The sequence below is a fragment of the Bombyx mori genome, chromosome 27, assembly GCF_030269925.1.
Source record: "Bombyx mori chromosome 27, ASM3026992v2".
Lineage (NCBI taxonomy): Eukaryota > Metazoa > Arthropoda > Insecta > Lepidoptera > Bombycidae > Bombyx > Bombyx mori.
The window spans coordinates 9,873,476-9,893,303 of record NC_085133.1 but is presented as its reverse complement, the minus strand read 5'-3'; the positions used below and the strand labels follow the sequence as shown (position 1 = coordinate 9,893,303).

The window sequence follows — 19,828 nt, the reverse complement described above, 5'->3', positions numbered from 1 at the left end:
GTTCGGTGCATTCGTGTTGAAGCGATGCAACGGTGTTCGAATCCCGCAGGCCGGTATCAATTTTTCTAATGAAATACGTACTTAACAAATGTTCACGATTGACTTCCACGGTGAAGGAATAACATCATGCAATAAAAATCAAACCCGCAAAATTATAATTTGCGTAATTACTGGTGGTAGGACCACTTGAGTCGGCGCGGATAGGTACCACCGCCATGCCTATTTCTGCCGTGAAGCAGTAATGCGTTTCGGTTTGAAGGGTGGGGCAGCCGTTGTAACTATACTTGAGACCTTAGAACTTATATCTCAAGGTGGGTGGCGCATTTACGTTGTAGATGTCTATAGGCTCCAGTAACAACTAACACCAGGTGTGCTGTGAGCTCGTCCACCCAACTATGCAATAAAAAATTTTTGTAATGATTGCACTGAAACTAAGTATACGTGAGCACTCATTTTGTAAGTTTCACCATCCAGTCTAAATAGGTACCTAGGCCCAAATAGGAGCCTCCTGGCTGAAACCTTAAAAACATCAACTTATCTTGGCGAAAATGGAAGGGGCCTATCGGTTACCAGCTGTCCTGCCAAAGCAAAAAAAGATTGAAGGTAGAATAGACGCTACGTAACACCATTAAGAGAGTCGTTTAGACGAGAGAAATAAAATAGAAACATTCTGCAAAAAAATTACAAATATTTTCTTTACTAAAATTTCGTCTTTTAATATGTACTCAAATATATTTGTTATTTAGGTAAATGTGTTCGTACGCTTCCGTACTATACTTGAATTATTATTGGTATATTAATTTTGGTAAATATACCCTCATCATTTAAGTATAATTCTGATATTAGTCACAATGGAAAAAAACAGCGTCTATGTATTATGGTTTTCAAAAATTAATTGTCATCACAAATTTCGTGTAATACGTAAATAAAAAAAACCTTTTCAATGAAAATTCTTAAACGTTTATTGTGAACTCAGTCTTTATACAGGAATGACTACTACATCTAGAAATTACAAACACTAAACGTTATTGCATTTCTGACTTCCGTCTTCACAGAACCCTTGATCAGCTTCTTTTGCATTTTTAGACTCTGCAGATTCCTTGCGAACCGGGCCAGTTTTAGTGATAGGAACAACTCTTTCTCCCTTATCGTCTATCACCTTTCTGGGAGCTGTGACTGTCAAAATTCCGTCAGTGGATAGCTCGGAGACAACGTTAGCTGTGTCAGCCCCTTCTGGTAAGGAGTACTTGCGCACAAACTGCCTAGACACGTATCCGTGCTCGTCCTGTTTTTCCTCGTGCTTAGCTTCAACTACCACGTAACCTTCCGCAGTCTTCACAGATATTTCATCCGGCGAGAAATGTTGGACGTCCAAATTGATCTGGAATTTATCTTTTTCCGTCTTGATTGTGGAGCCTAGGTCGCGGGCCAAAGACGCCGTGTGCCGCCAAGGTCGGAAGTAGTCGTGAACTATCCACGGCGTCATCATGTTTGTTAAGAAGTCGTCCGGAGTTAGCGGCATCCCGAAGTCCTGATCCACAAGTTTGTTGTCTCGCTGCTTTTTACAGGGACATTCTTCATCTGCCACTACTATATTGATCAACAGCAACACAGATAGCACGACAGTAATGGAGAACGGAATGAAATTCTTCATTATCACTTAGTTGCAACAATACCTCGATATTGTAATAACTCGTAATTCTCACCACTCAAATTCTTGTTTCCAATTGACAAGTTATCGCGCTTTCGTGCCTTTTATAGTTTGTTGCGACATCTAGCGGCCAGTAGATAATTCTGGAATTTTCAAGTAAACGCAGACGTGTTTGTTTTCAAGCTAACCACGTTACATGACGTTACCTGTGATGCAATGTTTATCTTATCAGTGAAATAATTAAATAACATATTCAGATTACTTCTTAATATCATTTTTAACAGATATCGTAATCATCGAAATAAAAATTCTTTGAAAAAAATTTTAAACTTTGCAAAGTCAGAATTATTACTTTGATTTAATATATTACAAAACAATGCGTTGTGTTTCTTGGTAAAAGAACAATATATTCTACATTTTGATTTTTTTATTGGTATTTGGTCAGAATTTTAGTTACCTATTTACGTATTTAAACTTTTTTTTTAATTGGTCACAGTGACATCTATCGTCCAGTGGATAAGATACCAAATGTATAAACAGTGATGCATTTTGCAGCGTCTGGGTCGTTGAACCATCGACGAGCGTGTGGAAGTTTCATTTCGTTATGTATATTCTGGAAGATTCTAGAATTTCGACTAAATTGTTTGGTTGAAAGCCCTTTGCGCAAGTCACGGATGGCCATGTATGTGTATGTGTGCAGCTTACAATGTTGACAATAATAACAAATATTATGTGAATTCTGTATAATGTAGAGTAGGTACCTATTCAAAATTCTTTTTGTTATTATTGGTAGTAGGTAGCTTGTTTATGTATAGTCAAAATCTGTTATAACGACATCGAAGGGACTGCTCATATTCAGTCGTAAAAACCGATAGTCGTAGGTATATAACAACCGGTGATTTTTAATGTGTATCGTGCAAGTACAAACAAGTCGATAGGGAATTATTGGAAAAATATATTTATTCAAATATGTACATTTTGTTTATTACACATAAGTACAATACATATTATTTTTCTGTAAGCATAAAATCTCTAATTTTGGTCTGTTTGGAACACTTCTGTTGTGCATAGATATTTTGTAATTCACGTTGGATTTTAATTAACGTATCGTCATAATTGCTGTGGATGTGGAAATGTTCATTAAAAAGAACAATCTTTCTTAATATACTAACAGCATTGATACCATCATTCAAAGTTGGTACAGTAAATTGTTCTTCAGAGTCTTCCTGTTCGTCATCTTCCTCTTGAACATCTCGTACAATATCATATTCCGTAGCTCGTGCGCAAATTGCAATAGAGTTATCTACATCAATGAACTCTGCTGCTTCAGTAGTATATAAAGCAGGTCGTACATTTTGGGCTAATTGAGCAAGAGAAATATTGTCCTCTCCATCATCATCAGTCACATCATCTGAGGTTATTGTTAAGAGGTCTTTAAAACCAGCATGCTTAAAGCAGTTAGCTATAGTGTTTTGTGAAACGTTTTTCCATGCTTCTGATATCATTAAGATGGCATCAAGAACCGTAAACCTTTTTTGTTCGCTACTGTCAAGATTTTGTATTAACTTTAACACTTGCAGTCTTCTATAGTGAGATTTTAAACATCTTATGACACCTTGCTCCATTAGTTGCAATACAGATGTAACATTTGGTGGTAAGAACACAAGTTTAATGCATTTTAGATTAGTAACAGCCGGATGAGCAGGACAGTTATCAACCAAAAGTAGAACTTTCTGTTTGTTTCCTTTCAATTCAGCGTCCCAGTTTCTTAACCATCTCTCAAAAATGTCCGATGTCATCCATGACTTCACATTGTTTTCATACGTTACCGGCAGTGAGTGTATGTTTTTAAAGCATCTTGGTTTCTTAGATTTGCCAATAACTAAAAGCTTTCTTTTAGAGGATCCTGTCATATTTGCTGCAACCATGATCGTTAATCTTGTCTTAGACATTTTTCCTCCCGAACAATTCTCTCCTTTGAACTTTAAAGTCTTGTCCGGTGTCATATTGTAAAAAAGTCCAGTTTCGTCTGCGTTAAAAATTTCATCTGGTCCGTAGCCTTCGAATAATGTAGGCCACTTTTGCGTTATCCATTCTTCTACAGTATCCTTATCAACACTGGCAGCTTCACCACTCATTTTCCCGCCGATAATACCGTGCCGAGCCCGGAAACGTTGGATCCAACTAGACGAGCAAACAAAATCTTCGCCAAAACGTTGAGCAAAATCGTTAGCTTTTTCTTGAAGAATCGGTCCGTTTATTGGCACATTATTAGCCCTTTGACATTTAAACCACTTCAACAAAGCTTCCTCAATATTCGTGTGCTTCGTTGTTCTGGCTCGTTTCATTTTCAAAAAATTATTGTCATAAAGCGTTTGAATTTTTTCTCGCTCTTTCCAAATGGTTGAAATTGTCGAGTGTGATACACCATATTCCTTTGCTAAGTCCTTGTTTGAAATTCCGCTCTCTAGCTTGGATATAATACGCGATTTTTCTTCAATATTAATTTGTTTTCTTTTTCTTTGCGACATTTTGAAAGTTTCACGATTAACTCCACAAAGTTTTGGTGCGTCTTGTGTATAGATAAGTAACAAACTAACTGAAGAGATATGAAGAAGCGGGCTTTGACTCTACCGCATGCACGTGTTTTGTTTCTAAGAATTAGAAAAGACCCTACACTAAACTAAATCCTATTGTTTTCTTTCCTCATTTTAATAGCCATTGAAGACAAATTTGGATACCCATTCAAATTGTTTACAATACAGCTGAGCCGGTCGTTCTAACAGATCTAATTCTCCGAAATATTAGTTAAATGTGGTCGTTTTATGAGGTATGTCGTTATTAGCAATGTCGTTTAAAGCAATGTTTTTATGGCGGTCATATAGCATTCAGCCGGGACCTTTGTTCTAGGTTATTATAACCGGCATGTTGTTCTAAACGATGTCACAGTAAACGGTTTTGACTGTATTATCTACTGTTGCTGAAGTCGACGGCTACCAATCACAATTCAAATCTATAAAATCTGTTCTTAATTGGTAATTAAGCTAGTTACACCGTATAAATAAAAACGTCTTGTGTTAGCATGGGTACAGCATAGATTTCTGTTGATTTGGTCCATGGGCGACAGTAACCACTCGCCATCAGGTGGGCCGTACGCTCGTCTACCTACTAGGACAATAATAAAAAAAGGCCTTAATTTACTTATCTTTATGTCATAGAATTTAAATAAATGTAGTATTATTATAATAGCCATCGCATGTGTACCTAATTCTCAAATATGTACCAAATGAATACGAAACACAGTAAATCTATCTTCTTCTTCTATATAGGTACGTACATACAGTTTGTAACCCGAGTTTCTCGCTAATGCTCCTTTTGAATTTCATTTCGCGATTTTCCGGATTCAAACGCATTCATTATTTAAGTTTATCACTTAATGACAGTACTTTAATTTTCCGTTTTGACATGATGCAGAACAGAACTTTTCTTCGCAATTGATTAACGATAAACTGAGTAAGTCCGACAAATAGGACGGTACACAGGCACACGTCTCCATTCGAAAAGAATGCGATAAAATAACAACGTTATTTAGTTCCACGAAATAGAATAGGTTCAATATTGACGAGAAAAAAATTCAAAAACAATGGTAGGGAGTTCCACAAAAGTTAAGAATGAGTCATAAAATAGCAGATGTTAAATTTATAATTTGTTTTTTCATTTGTTCCTCCTAAATAATATAAATAAATAAAGCTCGACTTTTTTTTTTTTATGATTAAAAGTTTACTGGTGGCCCGAAGGCCTTTCCAGTTTCACCAGGACAGGTGGGCGAGCAAAGGCTCAGCCAAGAGGGGCGGGATTTGCTAACAACTGCCCGAGCGCCTCCGAAGGAGACCTAACAACTCAAGAGCAATTGTTTCGCGAATGAATCTACTACCGGATCGGAATCGCGACCCGCTGAGAAGATCCGGCGAGAAACTCAGCGGGCTGATGCATGGGTTAGGTTGCACGTCGACCTCTTTGTCGAGATCGACGAGTACGGTTACCGTAAAGCTCGAATGTTGCTTATAGAGGTATAGATAAGTAGCAGTCTCACTTACGGAGGTCCATGAGGGAAAAACGATTCTCTCTTACAGAGGTTTCTGTTTCTCTCTAATAGAGGTTTTGGGAGCTTAAAATGACGGGTCCTGGCTATTACTCTCACTTATCCAGTTCTCACTTACCCAGGTTTGACTGTATATAAAAATGAATTGCTGTTCGTTAGTCTCGCTTAAACTCGAGAACGGCTGGACCGATTTGGCTAATTTTGGTCTTGAATTATTTGTGGAAGTCCAGAGAAGGTTTAAAAGGTAGACAATTATGAAAATGCTCGGAATTAAATAAAAATAACAATTTTGTTTTTCCTTTGATGTGTCCCCCGTCGGACGGATTCCTTTTGTTTGTTTTAAGTTTATTTTATACAAAAGTTTAGATCTTTTATTTATCGATTGAGGCACTACGAAGTCTGCTGTGTCAGCTAGTATAAGAATAAAAAATGAATTTTTGGAATATCAGCACACAGATTAATGCAATAGAACGATGTATGTATTGTAACAAGAAAACTTGCAGGATCGATCGATTTTTTGCATATAAATATGTAATATATACCAACCTGTTTTTTTATGTTTTATTTCATCGGTTTTCCTTCGATATAATTAAAATTACTTTTAGGGCTCAATCTCGTGATTTTAACCCACCAGTATAAAATATTTTAATGAATTTTGTTTGTGTACATACATCCATATTTAAGTATCTGTAACATTAGAATTTGAATTAGAGAACATTTGAATTAGAGTTTGGCTGGGCACAGAGGAACGCGTGATACTGCCAAGACATGATGCCGATTAAATACTTGTACACTTAAAATTCAAATGAAGGTGTACGGAAATCACTGAAGTATTTCTCGTGTTCAGGCTTGAAGAATTGGTGGTAGGACGTCTTGTGAGTCCGCCCGAATAAGTACCACTACCCCGACTATTTGTGCCGTGAAGCAGTAATGCGTCAGGGTGGTCAGTAGTTGTACTGTAAAAACTGAGACCGATCTCATATCTCAAGGTGGGTGGCGGAATTTACATTGTAGATGTCTATGGACTCCGGTAGCCACCTAACGCGAGGTGGGCCGTCAGCTCGTCCACCCATGTAAGTAAAAAAAAAGAAATATAAAAATAGTAGACTTATGTTGATAAATCGTACATTAAAAAATAGTGATTCATAAAATAAATTAAAAAGTATATTCTAGCGGACCCATATTAGAAAAGCCTACATTAAAAATTGCGATTCGCGCCATCTACCGTCATACTGTTGAACTACATTGTCAGTACTTGTCTTGGCAAAGGATTATTGTGTTGAAATCTAAGGTCGTTTCCTTAAGCTCTTTAGAAATCCAAACTCTTACAGATTTGATTCAACAATATCGCGATCAGAACCAAATCGCTATATACTTAATAAATCAAACACACTTTCTAAATATCGTGGTATATTTTCAAAAATATCATATTACAATTACCTGCATTATTTATTTACATTGAAAAATTGTTAAAAATAAAACCAAATGAATCCAAAATCATATCTTCATTTACACGAAACTGATGATATCTATACTTAAACATGCATCGTGTGATTTAAAGTGGATATTTACAAAACAAAACTGTATCATATTAGTTTGTACAGTCCGAACTGGAGTTAAAATCAAACACTGATATTAATTTGTTTTCACTGTGTATTTCAGATTAATTTATATATTATTTTTTTTTTATTGCTTAGATGGATGGACGAGCTCACAGGCCACCTGGTGTTAAGTGGTTACTGGAGCCCATAGACATCTACAACGTAGATGCGCCACCCACCTCGAGATATAAGTTCTAAGATCTCAGTATAGTTACAACGGCTGCCCCACCCTTCGAACCGAAACGCATTACTGCTTCACGGCAGAAATAGGCAGGGTGGTGGTACCTACCCGTGCGGACTCCCAAGAGGTCCTACCACCAGTAATGGTCACGCGGATTTAGTAATGGGATGCTAGTGAATTATTGGGATGGCGCCACCTTTGGAGTTTGTCAGTAACTAATTACCGCGACTATCCAAAGCGTGGTTCTACCCGATCGATCACGCTTTACCGCTAGCTGCCTAGATGGCGGCACTTGTATATTGTGTGGTGCTTGAGCTTACGAAAAGCTACGTGAGCTTCGTCACCCCCTCCCGCCCCCCGCGTGCTTCCATCGCCGACGCCCGCACGACAGTCACTGGCAAGGTCTACAGGTGAGTGCAAGTTCTTTTAATTTATTGCCATTTTATTGCTGCTTCCGTGTAATCATCCGCCCGCCCGCTCGCTTATGTGTATTTAATTTATATCTTTAGTTTGATTACTAGCTTTTGTTTACCGCTATATAGTTTTACCGCTCCGCTAATTATAAGTGACAAACATTTGTCACATACCGCTTAGGACGGCTATTTACACGCCTTTCTACAACCCCGCTTTATATGCTCCCGCCGCAGGAGGGCTATTTACACGCCCCCTTGCTACCCCATAGTTTGGTCCTGCGAGCCTGGATTAGATCCAGCTTAAATTTTAATTAAAATTAGAATTAATTTATGATTACCCCCATTCGCCATTTTGTTACAGTATTGTATTGTATGTAAAAGTTAATTACATTCATCGCTATTAGTAATAATAACTCGTAACCGCATATTGAATTATATTTATTAACGTAGTTCATTTAGTGTTATTTTTTAGTCAGTTATTTCAAAACTTCATTATGGAAAATAGACAACTAAAGAAACTTATCGCGAAGAATAATTTAGTATTTGCACAAATTAATGATTTATATAATAAATCAAAAAATATTTCGGAGTTTGATTCGGAATTAATTGAAACTTTTCTTGCCGAATCAGAATCGATTGATGACATGCGTGTTAGATTTGAAAGCAATTTGGATGATATCAATGATTTAAATTTAAAGCAAAACCCCGAAGTTGAGCCTGAATACGCAGCTTTATCGTCTTTTGACACGTTATATAATTACGTAAGACGCGCTCGTAACAAAATTACAATTGGTAATTCGTCAAATGTAATGAGAACTACCGCCGCCATAAATGTAACATTGCCAACAATTTCACTTCCTTCCTTTGACGGACGCTCTCTTGAAGGATGGGAAACATTTTACCAGGCTTTTAAAGCTAACATCCACGATAACCCGCAACTGTCTGATGCGCAACGTGTGCAGTATTTAATGGGCAAATTAACACATAGTGCATTAAAGTTAACCGCTGGTATAATACCCACAGGTGAAACTTATAATATTATTTGGTCGAATCTAATTAGTAAATATCAGGATAAACGAGCTTTAGGATGTCATTATCTGAATAATATATTAGATTTAAAAAATTGTTCACCTACCGCAAATAGTTTAAATATGTATATTGAAAAAATTTCATCTTCGATTGCCGCTTTAAAACAATTAAATTTACTTGATTTGACTGATTTTATTTTATTACAATGCTCACTGAGAAGGTTGGATCCTCAAACTTTACATTCGTTTGAAGCATCGGTTCGTGGTATTGAAATACCCACAACTGAAATGTTTATTGAATTCATACAGGATCAGATAAAAATATTAGAACGCTCTGCACCGAAATGTAACATAGAGAAATCTAAAAATCACAAATCGTTTATTTCCAGTAGTTATAATGACCCAGTCCGCACTGAAAGGGTTAACAAACCGGTTTCGTTATCTACGTGCGATCTTTGCTCGAGCTCGCACCACACGCAGTTATATCGTTGTAATGAATTTAAAAATATTGTTTCACCGCAAGAACGTTATGATTTTATTAAATCGCACAAGGGTTGCATCAATTGTTTAAGCTTATCGCATACATTAAAAGCATGTCAATCAAAGTTAACATGCAATAATTGTAAGAAATATCATCATACTTTGTTGTGTTTTGGTAATAAACGGGCGAATCGAAAAAGTAAAAGCGTACCCAGTCCATCGAATGACTACGCTGATATGGACAGGCAGGTCAGTCGGTCGCAGGTACATGGAATTCCGAGTGATGCCGCGCGGCCCGATTACGGTCGGTCCCAGGTTCAATCTCAACCTGTTGTTCAGAGTTACGATCATTATGATGCCGCTTCGAATACTTGTTTACACTCTAACAGAACGATACAACAACAAAATAATACGACCGCTACCACGTTGACTCACAGTTCGGAAATAAAATCGAATAGTAATATTTTATTATCAACCGCTCAAATATACGCTCACTCGAATAAAGGGGAACGTAAAATAGTTAGATGTTTAATAGATAATGGTTCCCAAAATAATTTAATAACTGTCAATTGTTGTAAATTACTTAAATTACCGATTATACCTTTAAATAATTCTTATATTAGAGGTATTGGATTAACCGCTCGCCCGATTCACGGATATGTTTATTTAAATATTGAATCTAGATTTTCTCCTAATAAATATTATATTCACGCTTTAGTAGTAGACTGTATTACAGATAAATTACCCGCTTATTTTATAAATTCCTCAAATATGAATCATATACGTAATTTACCGCTTGCCGATTCAAACTGGAACGTTCCAGGTGTGATTGATATGGTGTTAGGTGCTCAGTTATTTCCATATATATACTTAGGTAATCGTATAGATACCGGCTCACTAGCGCCACCTGCCGTAGAAACAACCTTCGGTTATGTTCTTATGGGTGACGTACCTGAAGTGAGTTACACCGGCATTATGAAACCGCAACATGATAATTTTTCTGTTATAAATGATAATAATACCTCTTTGTGACTATCTAGTACAGTTTATATTGATAATCCACCCGCTTTCGAAAATACTAAAATTCATTCTGCATTCACTTTAAATAAAACTTTCTCATCTATAACGCATAAAGACCTTGAGTCATTTTTACATAAATTTTGGGAATTAGAGGAGATTCCTCATGAGCGTCATCTTAGCCCTGAGGAAGCCGAGTGTGAAAACAAATATATTTCTACAATTACCCGCGATAATGATGGCCGATATACGGTTGAGTTACCATTTAGTAGAAATCCCGCTGACCTTGGCAAGTCTTATGCTGTTGCTCACCGCCGTTTTCTTTCGCTCGAACGTAAGTTTGTTCAATTACCCTCACTCCGCGATGATTACGATATCGTTATACAGGATTACATTAGTAAAGGTTATTTAACTGAAATTAACGACACCGCTAAGGAAACCGATAACGGTTATTATATACCGCACCATGCAGTTATCCGCCCAAGCAAGACTACCACTAAACTACGTGTAGTTCTTGATGCTAGTGCTAAAACATCTAGTGGACTGTCACTTAATGACGTCTTGCATACTGGTCCAAATTTACAGGCAGACTTATTTTTGCTTTTACTCCGCTTTCGTTTGTTCCCTGTGGCATTGTGCGCTGATGTGGAACAAATGTACTTACGCATTAGGGTGACCACAGACCACCATAAATATTTAAAAATATTGTACCGCTTTAAAAATGATAAACTTCGCATTTTCGCTTTTAACTGTCTGCCCTTTGGTTTAAAGTCATCACCTTATTTAGCAATGCGTACTATACGTCAATTAGCATCAGAAGAATGTTATCGTTATCCAGAAGCCGCTAGTGTAGCTGAGTCTCAATTATATATGGATGATCTCGTCACATCCCTACACGAAGATATTTCAGCTATCAAACTATCGAAACAACTAATTTCACTCTTTAAATCAGGAGGTTTTAATTTAACAAAATGGGCAAGTAACTCCACTGCCTTTCTTAATAGCCTTCCAGAAACGCACCGCTCTTCTGTAAGCTTCTCTGATGATGCTAATAATACCATGAAAGTTTTAGGCCTTGCATGGCTTCCCGCTAATGACTCATTTTTTATGACGAGCTCAAACACTAATGAAAAGTGCACTAAAAGAACAATATTATCTTTAGTCGCACGCTTGTTCGACGTGCTTGGTTTGGTTGCTCCAGTTATACTGTTCGCTAAATTGCTTATTAAGGAACTCTGGAATTCTAAAATAGACTGGGATGATACACCTCCAGATACAATTATTTACCGCTACTCTTCACTTGTGAAAGAGCTTCCATTGCTTTCAACTATCGCAATACCGCGCCATATTGGAGTTTTTAAAGACTGTGAAGTAAATATTGTTGCATTTTGTGATGCAAGCTTGAACGCTTACGGTTGCGTTGTTTATTTACACATTACAGATCCCACAGGAGATATTACTTTAAGATTATTGTGCTCAAAATCAAAGGTTTCTCCGGTTAAAATAACTACATTAGCTCGCCTTGAGCTTTGTGCCGCTCTTGTTTTGTCAAAATTAGTTAAACTTATTTATAACGCTTATAATTCTTTACATCCTATCACCGCTATATACGCTTTCTCAGATTCTACAATTGCTCTTTCTTGGATTAAATCTTCCCCGCATAGATGGTCAATATTTGTAGGAAACCGCATCGCTCAAATTCAGGAGAATTTATCACCTGACCGCTTTTTTCATATTAATGGTAAGGAAAATCCTAGCGATTGTGTGTCACGAGGTCTTTTACCGTCACAAATTATTAATAACTCGCTTTGGTGGCAGGGTCCTTCTTGGGCCTGCTATCCTATTTCACAATGGCCTATTGAACCTTTTGTACCTTGTAAATCTGGAAGTGACATACCTGAAATGAAAAAATCTGTAACACTTACCGCTTTAACTGTTGTCGAAGATTCCCCAATATATCAACTTGGGTTGAGAATTTCGTCATGGTCAAAACTTCTTCGCTGTGTTGTTTATGTACTTCGATTTATAAGAAAACTACCGCGAAACAAGTTTGTAACCGCATCCGATTTAAATACTGCTGAGAAAGCTATTATTCGAGCTCTTCAAGCTAAATATTTTGGTCATGATATTGCCAGCATTAGAAAATTAGATTTACCTTCGAAAAATATTCGTAAACTTAGTCCATTTATTGACGAAGATGGAATTTTGCGTATTCAGGGTAGACTTTCGAGCTCTGATTTACCGTTTGAAACGCAACACCCCGCTTTATTGCCAAAACACGATCACATAATAAATATTATTGTTGATTATTTTCATAATACAAACTTGCACACTGGTCCGGACCTTTTGATGTCCATTATTCGTCAACGCTTTTGGATATTGTCCGCTAGAAACGTTATAAGAAAAAGAGTGCATATGTGTAAATCATGTTTTCGAGTATCACCTTCACACCCAACTCCCATGATGGCTGACCTTCCGTCAAGCCGTGTAATGGAGGCCAAAGCTTTCTGTCACACGGGAGTAGATTACGCGGGCCCATTTAAGATAACGCTTGTACGCAAACGTGGTCATCATTCACAAAAGGCTTACATTTGCCTGTTCGTATGCTTAACGACAAAGGCTATACATATTGAGTTAGCCTCGGATTTGTCCACGGACTCATTTCTTGCCGCTTTCAAACGTTTTATATCTCGTCGAGGTCCAGTTTCTTTCATCTATTCAGATAATGGCACTAATTTTGTTGGCGCAAAGGCTCAGTTAGATGAAATGTATAAACTTCTAGTTTCAAATAATTTTATATCCGCATGGAATGATGAATTAACTAAATACCGAATCATTTGGAAGATGATCCCGCCTCGGGCTCCACATTTTGGAGGTTTATGGGAATCAAACATTAAATCCGTTAAAACTCATTTAAATAGAGTAATAGGCGCACAAATTCTCACTTACGAAGAGATGTTAACTGTGTTGAATCAAATAGAATGTCTTATGAATTCCAGACCTTTATGTCTTTTATCCGCAGATCCCAACCCCGAAATTCTCACACCCGCACATTTTTTGATGTCCACTCCTTTGCAGTATTTACCCGCGTCTGAATTGTCCGCAAATCAGATGAGTCTAACTAATCGCAAAGCGTTGTTAGATAGTTTGGTTAATTCCTATTGGAGGAAATGGAGATTAGAGTACCTGCATACGTTGCAAGTCAGACAGAAGTGGTGTACATCAGATAACCCCGTGAAGGTTGGGACAGTAGTTCTTATTCATCAAGATGACATTCCACCGCTCCGCTGGCCACTTGGCGTTATACAAGAGGTGTATCCAGGTGCCGATAACATTATACGCGTTGCTTTGGTAAAAACGAAATCTGGATTTCTTAAACGTCCAGTTGTAAAATTATATCCGCTACCGCTAGAATAAATTAGAGTACCGCATGTCATCAACCGCTTCAACTCTACTCGTAAACATTCATGATGGCTTATTATTAATTAAAATTTGTTTCTTTTCAAATAACTTCCCGCTATTTAAGCTTTATGCTTCCTATCTTAGTATCTTTATATATTTGTTGAAAGTCCTGCGAACTTTCAAGGCGGGCAGGATGGTCACGCGGATTTAGTAATGGGATGCTAGTGAATTATTGGGATGGCGCCACCTTTGGAGTTTGTCAGTAACTAATTACCGCGACTATCCAAAGCGTGGTTCTACCCGATCGATCACGCTTTACCGCTAGCTGCCTAGATGGCGGCACTTGTATATTGTGTGGTGCTTGAGCTTACGAAAAGCTACGTGAGCTTCGTCACCCCCTCCCGCCCCCCGCGTGCTTCCATCGCCGACGCCCGCACGACAGTCACTGGCAAGGTCTACAGGTGAGTGCAAGTTCTTTTAATTTATTGCCATTTTATTGCTGCTTCCGTGTAATCATCCGCCCGCCCGCTCGCTTATGTGTATTTAATTTATATCTTTAGTTTGATTACTAGCTTTTGTTTACCGCTATATAGTTTTACCGCTCCGCTAATTATAAGTGACAAACATTTGTCACATACCGCTTAGGACGGCTATTTACACGCCTTTCTACAACCCCGCTTTATATGCTCCCGCCGCAGGAGGGCTATTTACACGCCCCCTTGCTACCCCAAGTAATAATAAACATAATTGAAGTCCAATTAAAAATATCGAACTGTTGATGCTAATACCAAATAAAACGGACCTTTAATTAAACAAAGATAAATTTCGCTTAAGCCAAACAACCTTTCACCTCTCAATATCATATAAAATCAAATTCTTTTAGAATCACTTCCAAAAAAACATCTGTGTTTGATAATTATAACACCAGTACTAGTGAAAAAAGGCTAATAACTAAACAAAGCATCGACACAGTCTATGTATAAAAGTCTATCTATTTATTATAATTTATATAAAAAAAGCGCATTGTTATAATTATCTAGGAAGCGATCTGAGCCTTTCTTGCTTCTCAATTAATTTAATACAAATATTGTATTCATTTACATTCTCTTCAGAGCATACGGAATGTGGCTGAGAGAAAACAAATAATTATATTGTTAACCTTTTTTTTTAAGGTCATATATGATGCGTTAAAGAATTATTAACTAAATATTAAATATAATTATAATAATAATCTCTAAATAGTATGGCACATCAAATCTTTATAGTTTTATTTTACGTTTTTATTTTATACTTTAATCCAATGGTCGTCACACTTTTATAGGACAATGTGAGGTATCACTGCGGGACACACATTTTTGAACTGTTCAGTTGACCACCAGTCAATTGACATATTTAATATCAATTATCAAAAGGCTATTGTCCCATAGATAAATCAATTATAATTATTATTTATGCAACGCGGGTAGCTTACTGATTAGGAACAGGCGTGAAAACATATCTGTAATGAAAAAGATGGTAAATATATTATATTAGTATTTTTTATTTCTACTAAATTTGTTTGCTCTCTTACGGCTTTAATCAGTTTACAATTTCCAAGGCTTTTTGAATACTTGCATCACCGATTTTACATATGCAACATGTAATATACACACATATGCCATATTGAACGGTAAAAATGTTTTTAAATGAGTAAAATCATTTTTAAACTGCCCCCCATTGTGCCAATCGATTGTATGATAACTTAATTACTTCAATTGCATTGTTGCACTCAAATTATTTTCTCTCAACAACATTCCATTAAATTCAATTTCTTTCAATTTCCGCATTAACCTAACTCTTACAAGCTAATTTTTGTGGAATTTTATAATACGAAAAAAAAAATAGTAGATTCTAAGGCCAAATACATATTGTATGCATCGTTATAAAAACATTATAATAACTATATTATTATTTACACCAGCCTTTCTCGAAGCGGGTCCCTGGAGGTCACGTGGTTACCGGGACCTTAAGGTATCAGATTCTTTGAAGATATTCACTTAAAACTTAAAAGAGGTATTTTTTATCTTATAAGATAAAAAAATTTTTTTTTCAAATAGGTAAAATTGCATGTAAATCTTTTTATATATTATATTAAAGGATATCTCTTGCAAACTGTGGCTGGGAGAAGCGATAAATTTTAAAATGTATTAAACTGAGTTGTGACGTCATCGAACAACAAGAAATGCGAACATAGCGATACAAAAGAACTAAAGGAGATATCTATTAAAGTAATAAAACCAGTTTGTTACAGTTTTACTGGAGAAATTTGACGAATGCCGCACCAATTACTTTATCGATGCATACAAAATAATAATTTAATTAAAGTTCATTAGCATTTTCAAACGTTTTACCCCACGTGTACGTCGCGCCATTTTGTTTTGTGTTGCATTGCGTGCTGTTACCGTAGATTGGGGGAATGGGCCTAGGGGTAGAATAGGGACAAATCTGGGTTGTCACAATGCATTTGTGAGATTTAAATTTGTTGAATTGAAAATAACTTTTATTTAGTGTTTGAGAATATTAAAATAATTTAATTTAGTCATCAGAGTTTTGTAACTGATTCGAGATATTAAAAAGTTAGTTACCTAAAGGTAAGTACCTACCTAACAACTAAACAGTGCCAGCCCTATCGAAGAACTGTATTCTCCACATACGTGACCCGATTCACCCCAAAAGCCAAGGTAAATCAGGTCAAGCTAGTTTTTTAAAGTTTTTGTGTATATTTTTCAATAAATGCATGGTATCAGCCTCCGGAACCGTTTTAATCTCAATTTTGTTGGTATTACCCTAACAAAAACTGCTGAAAATTTGTATTTGAATTGGAAAACGTCCCGATTTCCCCCAATCTACTGTAATCACTTAAGATTTCTATGGATCACGAGTATTCACCTGGACTAGTTCTTCAGAAGTTCCTCAGTCGCGGCGCGGTACGTACGCGAGGACCCAATTGAAAAGCTTGCTTTAGGCTGACTCCCTACTTACTTATACTGAGAGCTTACAGATCTGTGATGTTCTTTGTTCAAGTTAGTTTTCGGTTGAGAATAGGCACCGCCCGCCATTGGAGTAAAATTAATCCATACTACCTGGAGCCACTGCGTTCATCGACAGTGCGTTTCTAGAGATCATTTTCCCACGCACCATCCGGCTTTGTAATGAGCTTCCCTTCACGATGTTTCCAGAGCGCTATGACATGTCCTTCTTCAAACGAGGCTTGCGGAGAGTACTTAACGGTAGGCAGGCAATAAAAAAAAATTAGCTTACAAGTTTTCAAATAACATAGAACAAACTGTAAATGAACAAATCATAGGGGATTCCCCGTGGCATGCCAACTAGAGTTCCTATAGATATTTGTTTACGTTTCAATATTCGCTCGCTATTATTATTTAGATATTAACAACGAAACAAATAGAAAACATTGCGCCGGTACCGAACTCACGACCCTGAGCCCCACAGTCGGACGTGCTCACGTTACAAAGCTTAGTATTTGATGTTTTGAGCATGTATATATCACAATACATTTACAACTTAAATATAGTTTCAATCACTTTCAAAATTGCATACCAAAAAAAAAAAAAAAAACAGTTCGAATTATTTCTCATATTCTCCAGACTATAATATAATCATAAGTTTTCTCTATAGTTACGTTTAAATAAATAAATAACTTCTTTAAAGCGGTCCGCAGTGAATCAAAGAACAGCACAGATACAAATCCGTCATTCGTTCACACTTCGACTTTTACAAGATCGTTACAATACTAATAATATGTCGGTACAAAATCTAATTACAAATTACATTATCGTTAATCCTAAATATAGAAAATACGTTTAGACAGTCGCGGGCACGAGTCGCCTCGTACGTTTCAATATATAGAAAACATTTTACGAAAAAAATACTTTAAAAAAATCTTTGTAAACACATCGAAAAAATTTTCTAACGCAGTTAACGCGCGTGCTCCGGTCAGTGCTGACCCGGGACACTTGTGTCCGAGCATGCGATTCTTGTGAGCGCGGAACACGCAATTGGAATTTCCCATGCACGATTTAAATTTATTACAATTAATTACTGGCAACACTGTGCCCAACGACGGTGTTGCCAGTAATGCGCGACTGCACCGGGCGCACGCGCGTTCAACTTCGTCCAAATATTTGTGCTACACTGGGGTACTCGATTTGGCTTTGAAATAACATTTACCCGATGAGATTTTCACAAAACCTCATTCCGACACATTACTATTAAAAAAACAAAAAAAACTTTAATTCAAAAGTGATATCATTAAAATGGCCTCTGTTATCATTATCAAAATAAATACGCACGTAACATTATAAATATCGTCATCTCTTTGGACAATAGCGCGGAGCATCAGGGCTCACGGGAACTTAACTAGGGCAGATCTAACACTAACTCGCTCATCTATACTGCAAGTCCCATATCAGGACGCGAGATGCTTCAACTTCTGAATGTACACTCCTCCCCTCCACTCTACGTGTTATATCTATACTTATAAAGCTTCCAATATGATTCAGTGTGCTTAAATATTTGTATGGAGTTGGAACAGTTTCCCTTCGTTTGCCGCACTGTTCCAACTCCATACAAATTCAAGTTAACTTTTACCTGATCGAGAACGTTAAAAAGCTCGCACTAAGCACACATTAGGAGTGCGTTAAAATTACCTCCGCCGCAGCACACACGGTTACGATATTGTGAACGCGAGACGATGACGTCAGCAGACCGATCCTGTCACGGTCGCACGCGTACTAATTGAGCCGTGTTGGAGCGAGACAGACACATCAATGTATTCAAACTTGTCCGCGAGAATTTACATTCAGAATTTAAAACAACCCTTTCATTTCTTTCGTCAACTATGAAAAAAAAAGATTACAAATACACAAAATATACAAAACTTAAACGAAAGGAAAGTTAAATCTATTATAATTAATACACCAAATCAGTATTGCCGTCCCTGTCTATCACCTTCACGCTTGCTTGACGAGAGAGAAAGAGACAGAGAGGGGATGAGTGTGTGTGTGAGAGAAAGAGAGATCCTTATGTTGTACAGCGTCCGTCGTCACGTCACGCGGCAACAGACGATGGACGTAAAAACGCGAATGTCAATGTCTACAAATTATTAATTTCTACTTCGGAGCATTCCGAAGCTTTCCACTGGCGATATAAGGAAGCTTTCTGAGCTTACAGATTGTCTAATGGTAAATGGTTACCGGAACCATACCTCGAGACTTCACTCATTACAGTTTCAACCTAATTGTTAAGAAAATAAAGAATATTTTCAATCCGTCAAAAAACATGAATATCGCACTTTTGCTTGTGTTGCCTGATAACTATTTACCGACGCGCGAATACTGTTTGGACGCAATCAACACTAACATTCACGTTGCATTTTAAGCCTTATCCCGATGTGTTTAAAGTCTGTATACATTTAACTGTCTTCTAGTAGATTATGTAGCTCCGCGTAGTTTAAGATCGCTCGGTGCAGAAACTCGTACTGCGACTGGAAACAAATATATAATATCGTTATAAAGTGACATACATTATTTAATACACTAATTTCAAGAACTTTTGTTAATTGTAATATTTTAAGCTTACATATGGACGGAGGACGGATGGAGTTTAATGCAATCCAAGAATTTCAGTTTAATTTTTGTCTAGTAATTGTCTATTTTTGTGTAATTGAAGTATAGCTTATGTATTCTTTGTACGAGGAGCACTGCTGCTTGAGATACAGGTTTTAATTTTTATAAGGGATTTTATAACCTGGTAACTAAGATCTTTAGGCAAAGTCTTATTTTAATTTATATTGTTATTTTTATGAAAAATGATATTATGGAGTGAAATTACTCCTTGCATTCCCGCTAAAAAGTCATACAGGTTTTATTAGTTAGTTTTTTTTATTGCCTTT

The 19,828-nt window shown here is 36.9% G+C and overlaps 3 protein-coding genes across 5 annotated transcripts in view; all 3 read right to left on the bottom strand.

Annotated features, from left to right (window-relative positions):
* Window positions 1-937: 937 nt before the first annotated feature.
* Hsp23.7 (heat shock protein hsp23.7) lies at window positions 938-1,692 on the bottom strand. The gene is given in 2 exon segments (NM_001043477.1): window positions 938-1,043; window positions 1,046-1,692. Coding segments are annotated over 2 exon segments (627 nt in total). The 5' UTR covers window positions 1,655-1,692; the 3' UTR covers window positions 938-1,025.
* An 894-nt stretch (window positions 1,693-2,586) lies between these two features.
* LOC119630681 (tigger transposable element-derived protein 4) lies at window positions 2,587-5,860 on the bottom strand. Its single transcript, XM_038020915.2, has one exon. The coding sequence runs from the start codon at window positions 4,180-4,182 to the stop codon at window positions 2,659-2,661; it is 1,524 nt and encodes a 507-aa protein (XP_037876843.1). The 5' UTR covers window positions 4,183-5,860; the 3' UTR covers window positions 2,587-2,658.
* A 1,286-nt stretch (window positions 5,861-7,146) lies between these two features.
* The window catches only part of LOC101746939 (tyrosine-protein phosphatase 69D), a 64,085-nt gene continuing 51,403 nt past the window's right edge, over window positions 7,147-19,828 (bottom strand). For all 3 annotated transcript variants that reach the window (XM_038020912.2, XM_062676641.1, XM_062676642.1), the window contains one exon: window positions 7,147-19,420. In XM_038020912.2, the coding sequence (XP_037876840.1) occupies window positions 19,349-19,420 (72 nt within the window). In that variant the 3' untranslated portion in view covers window positions 7,147-19,348. The remainder of the gene's footprint in view (window positions 19,421-19,828) is intronic.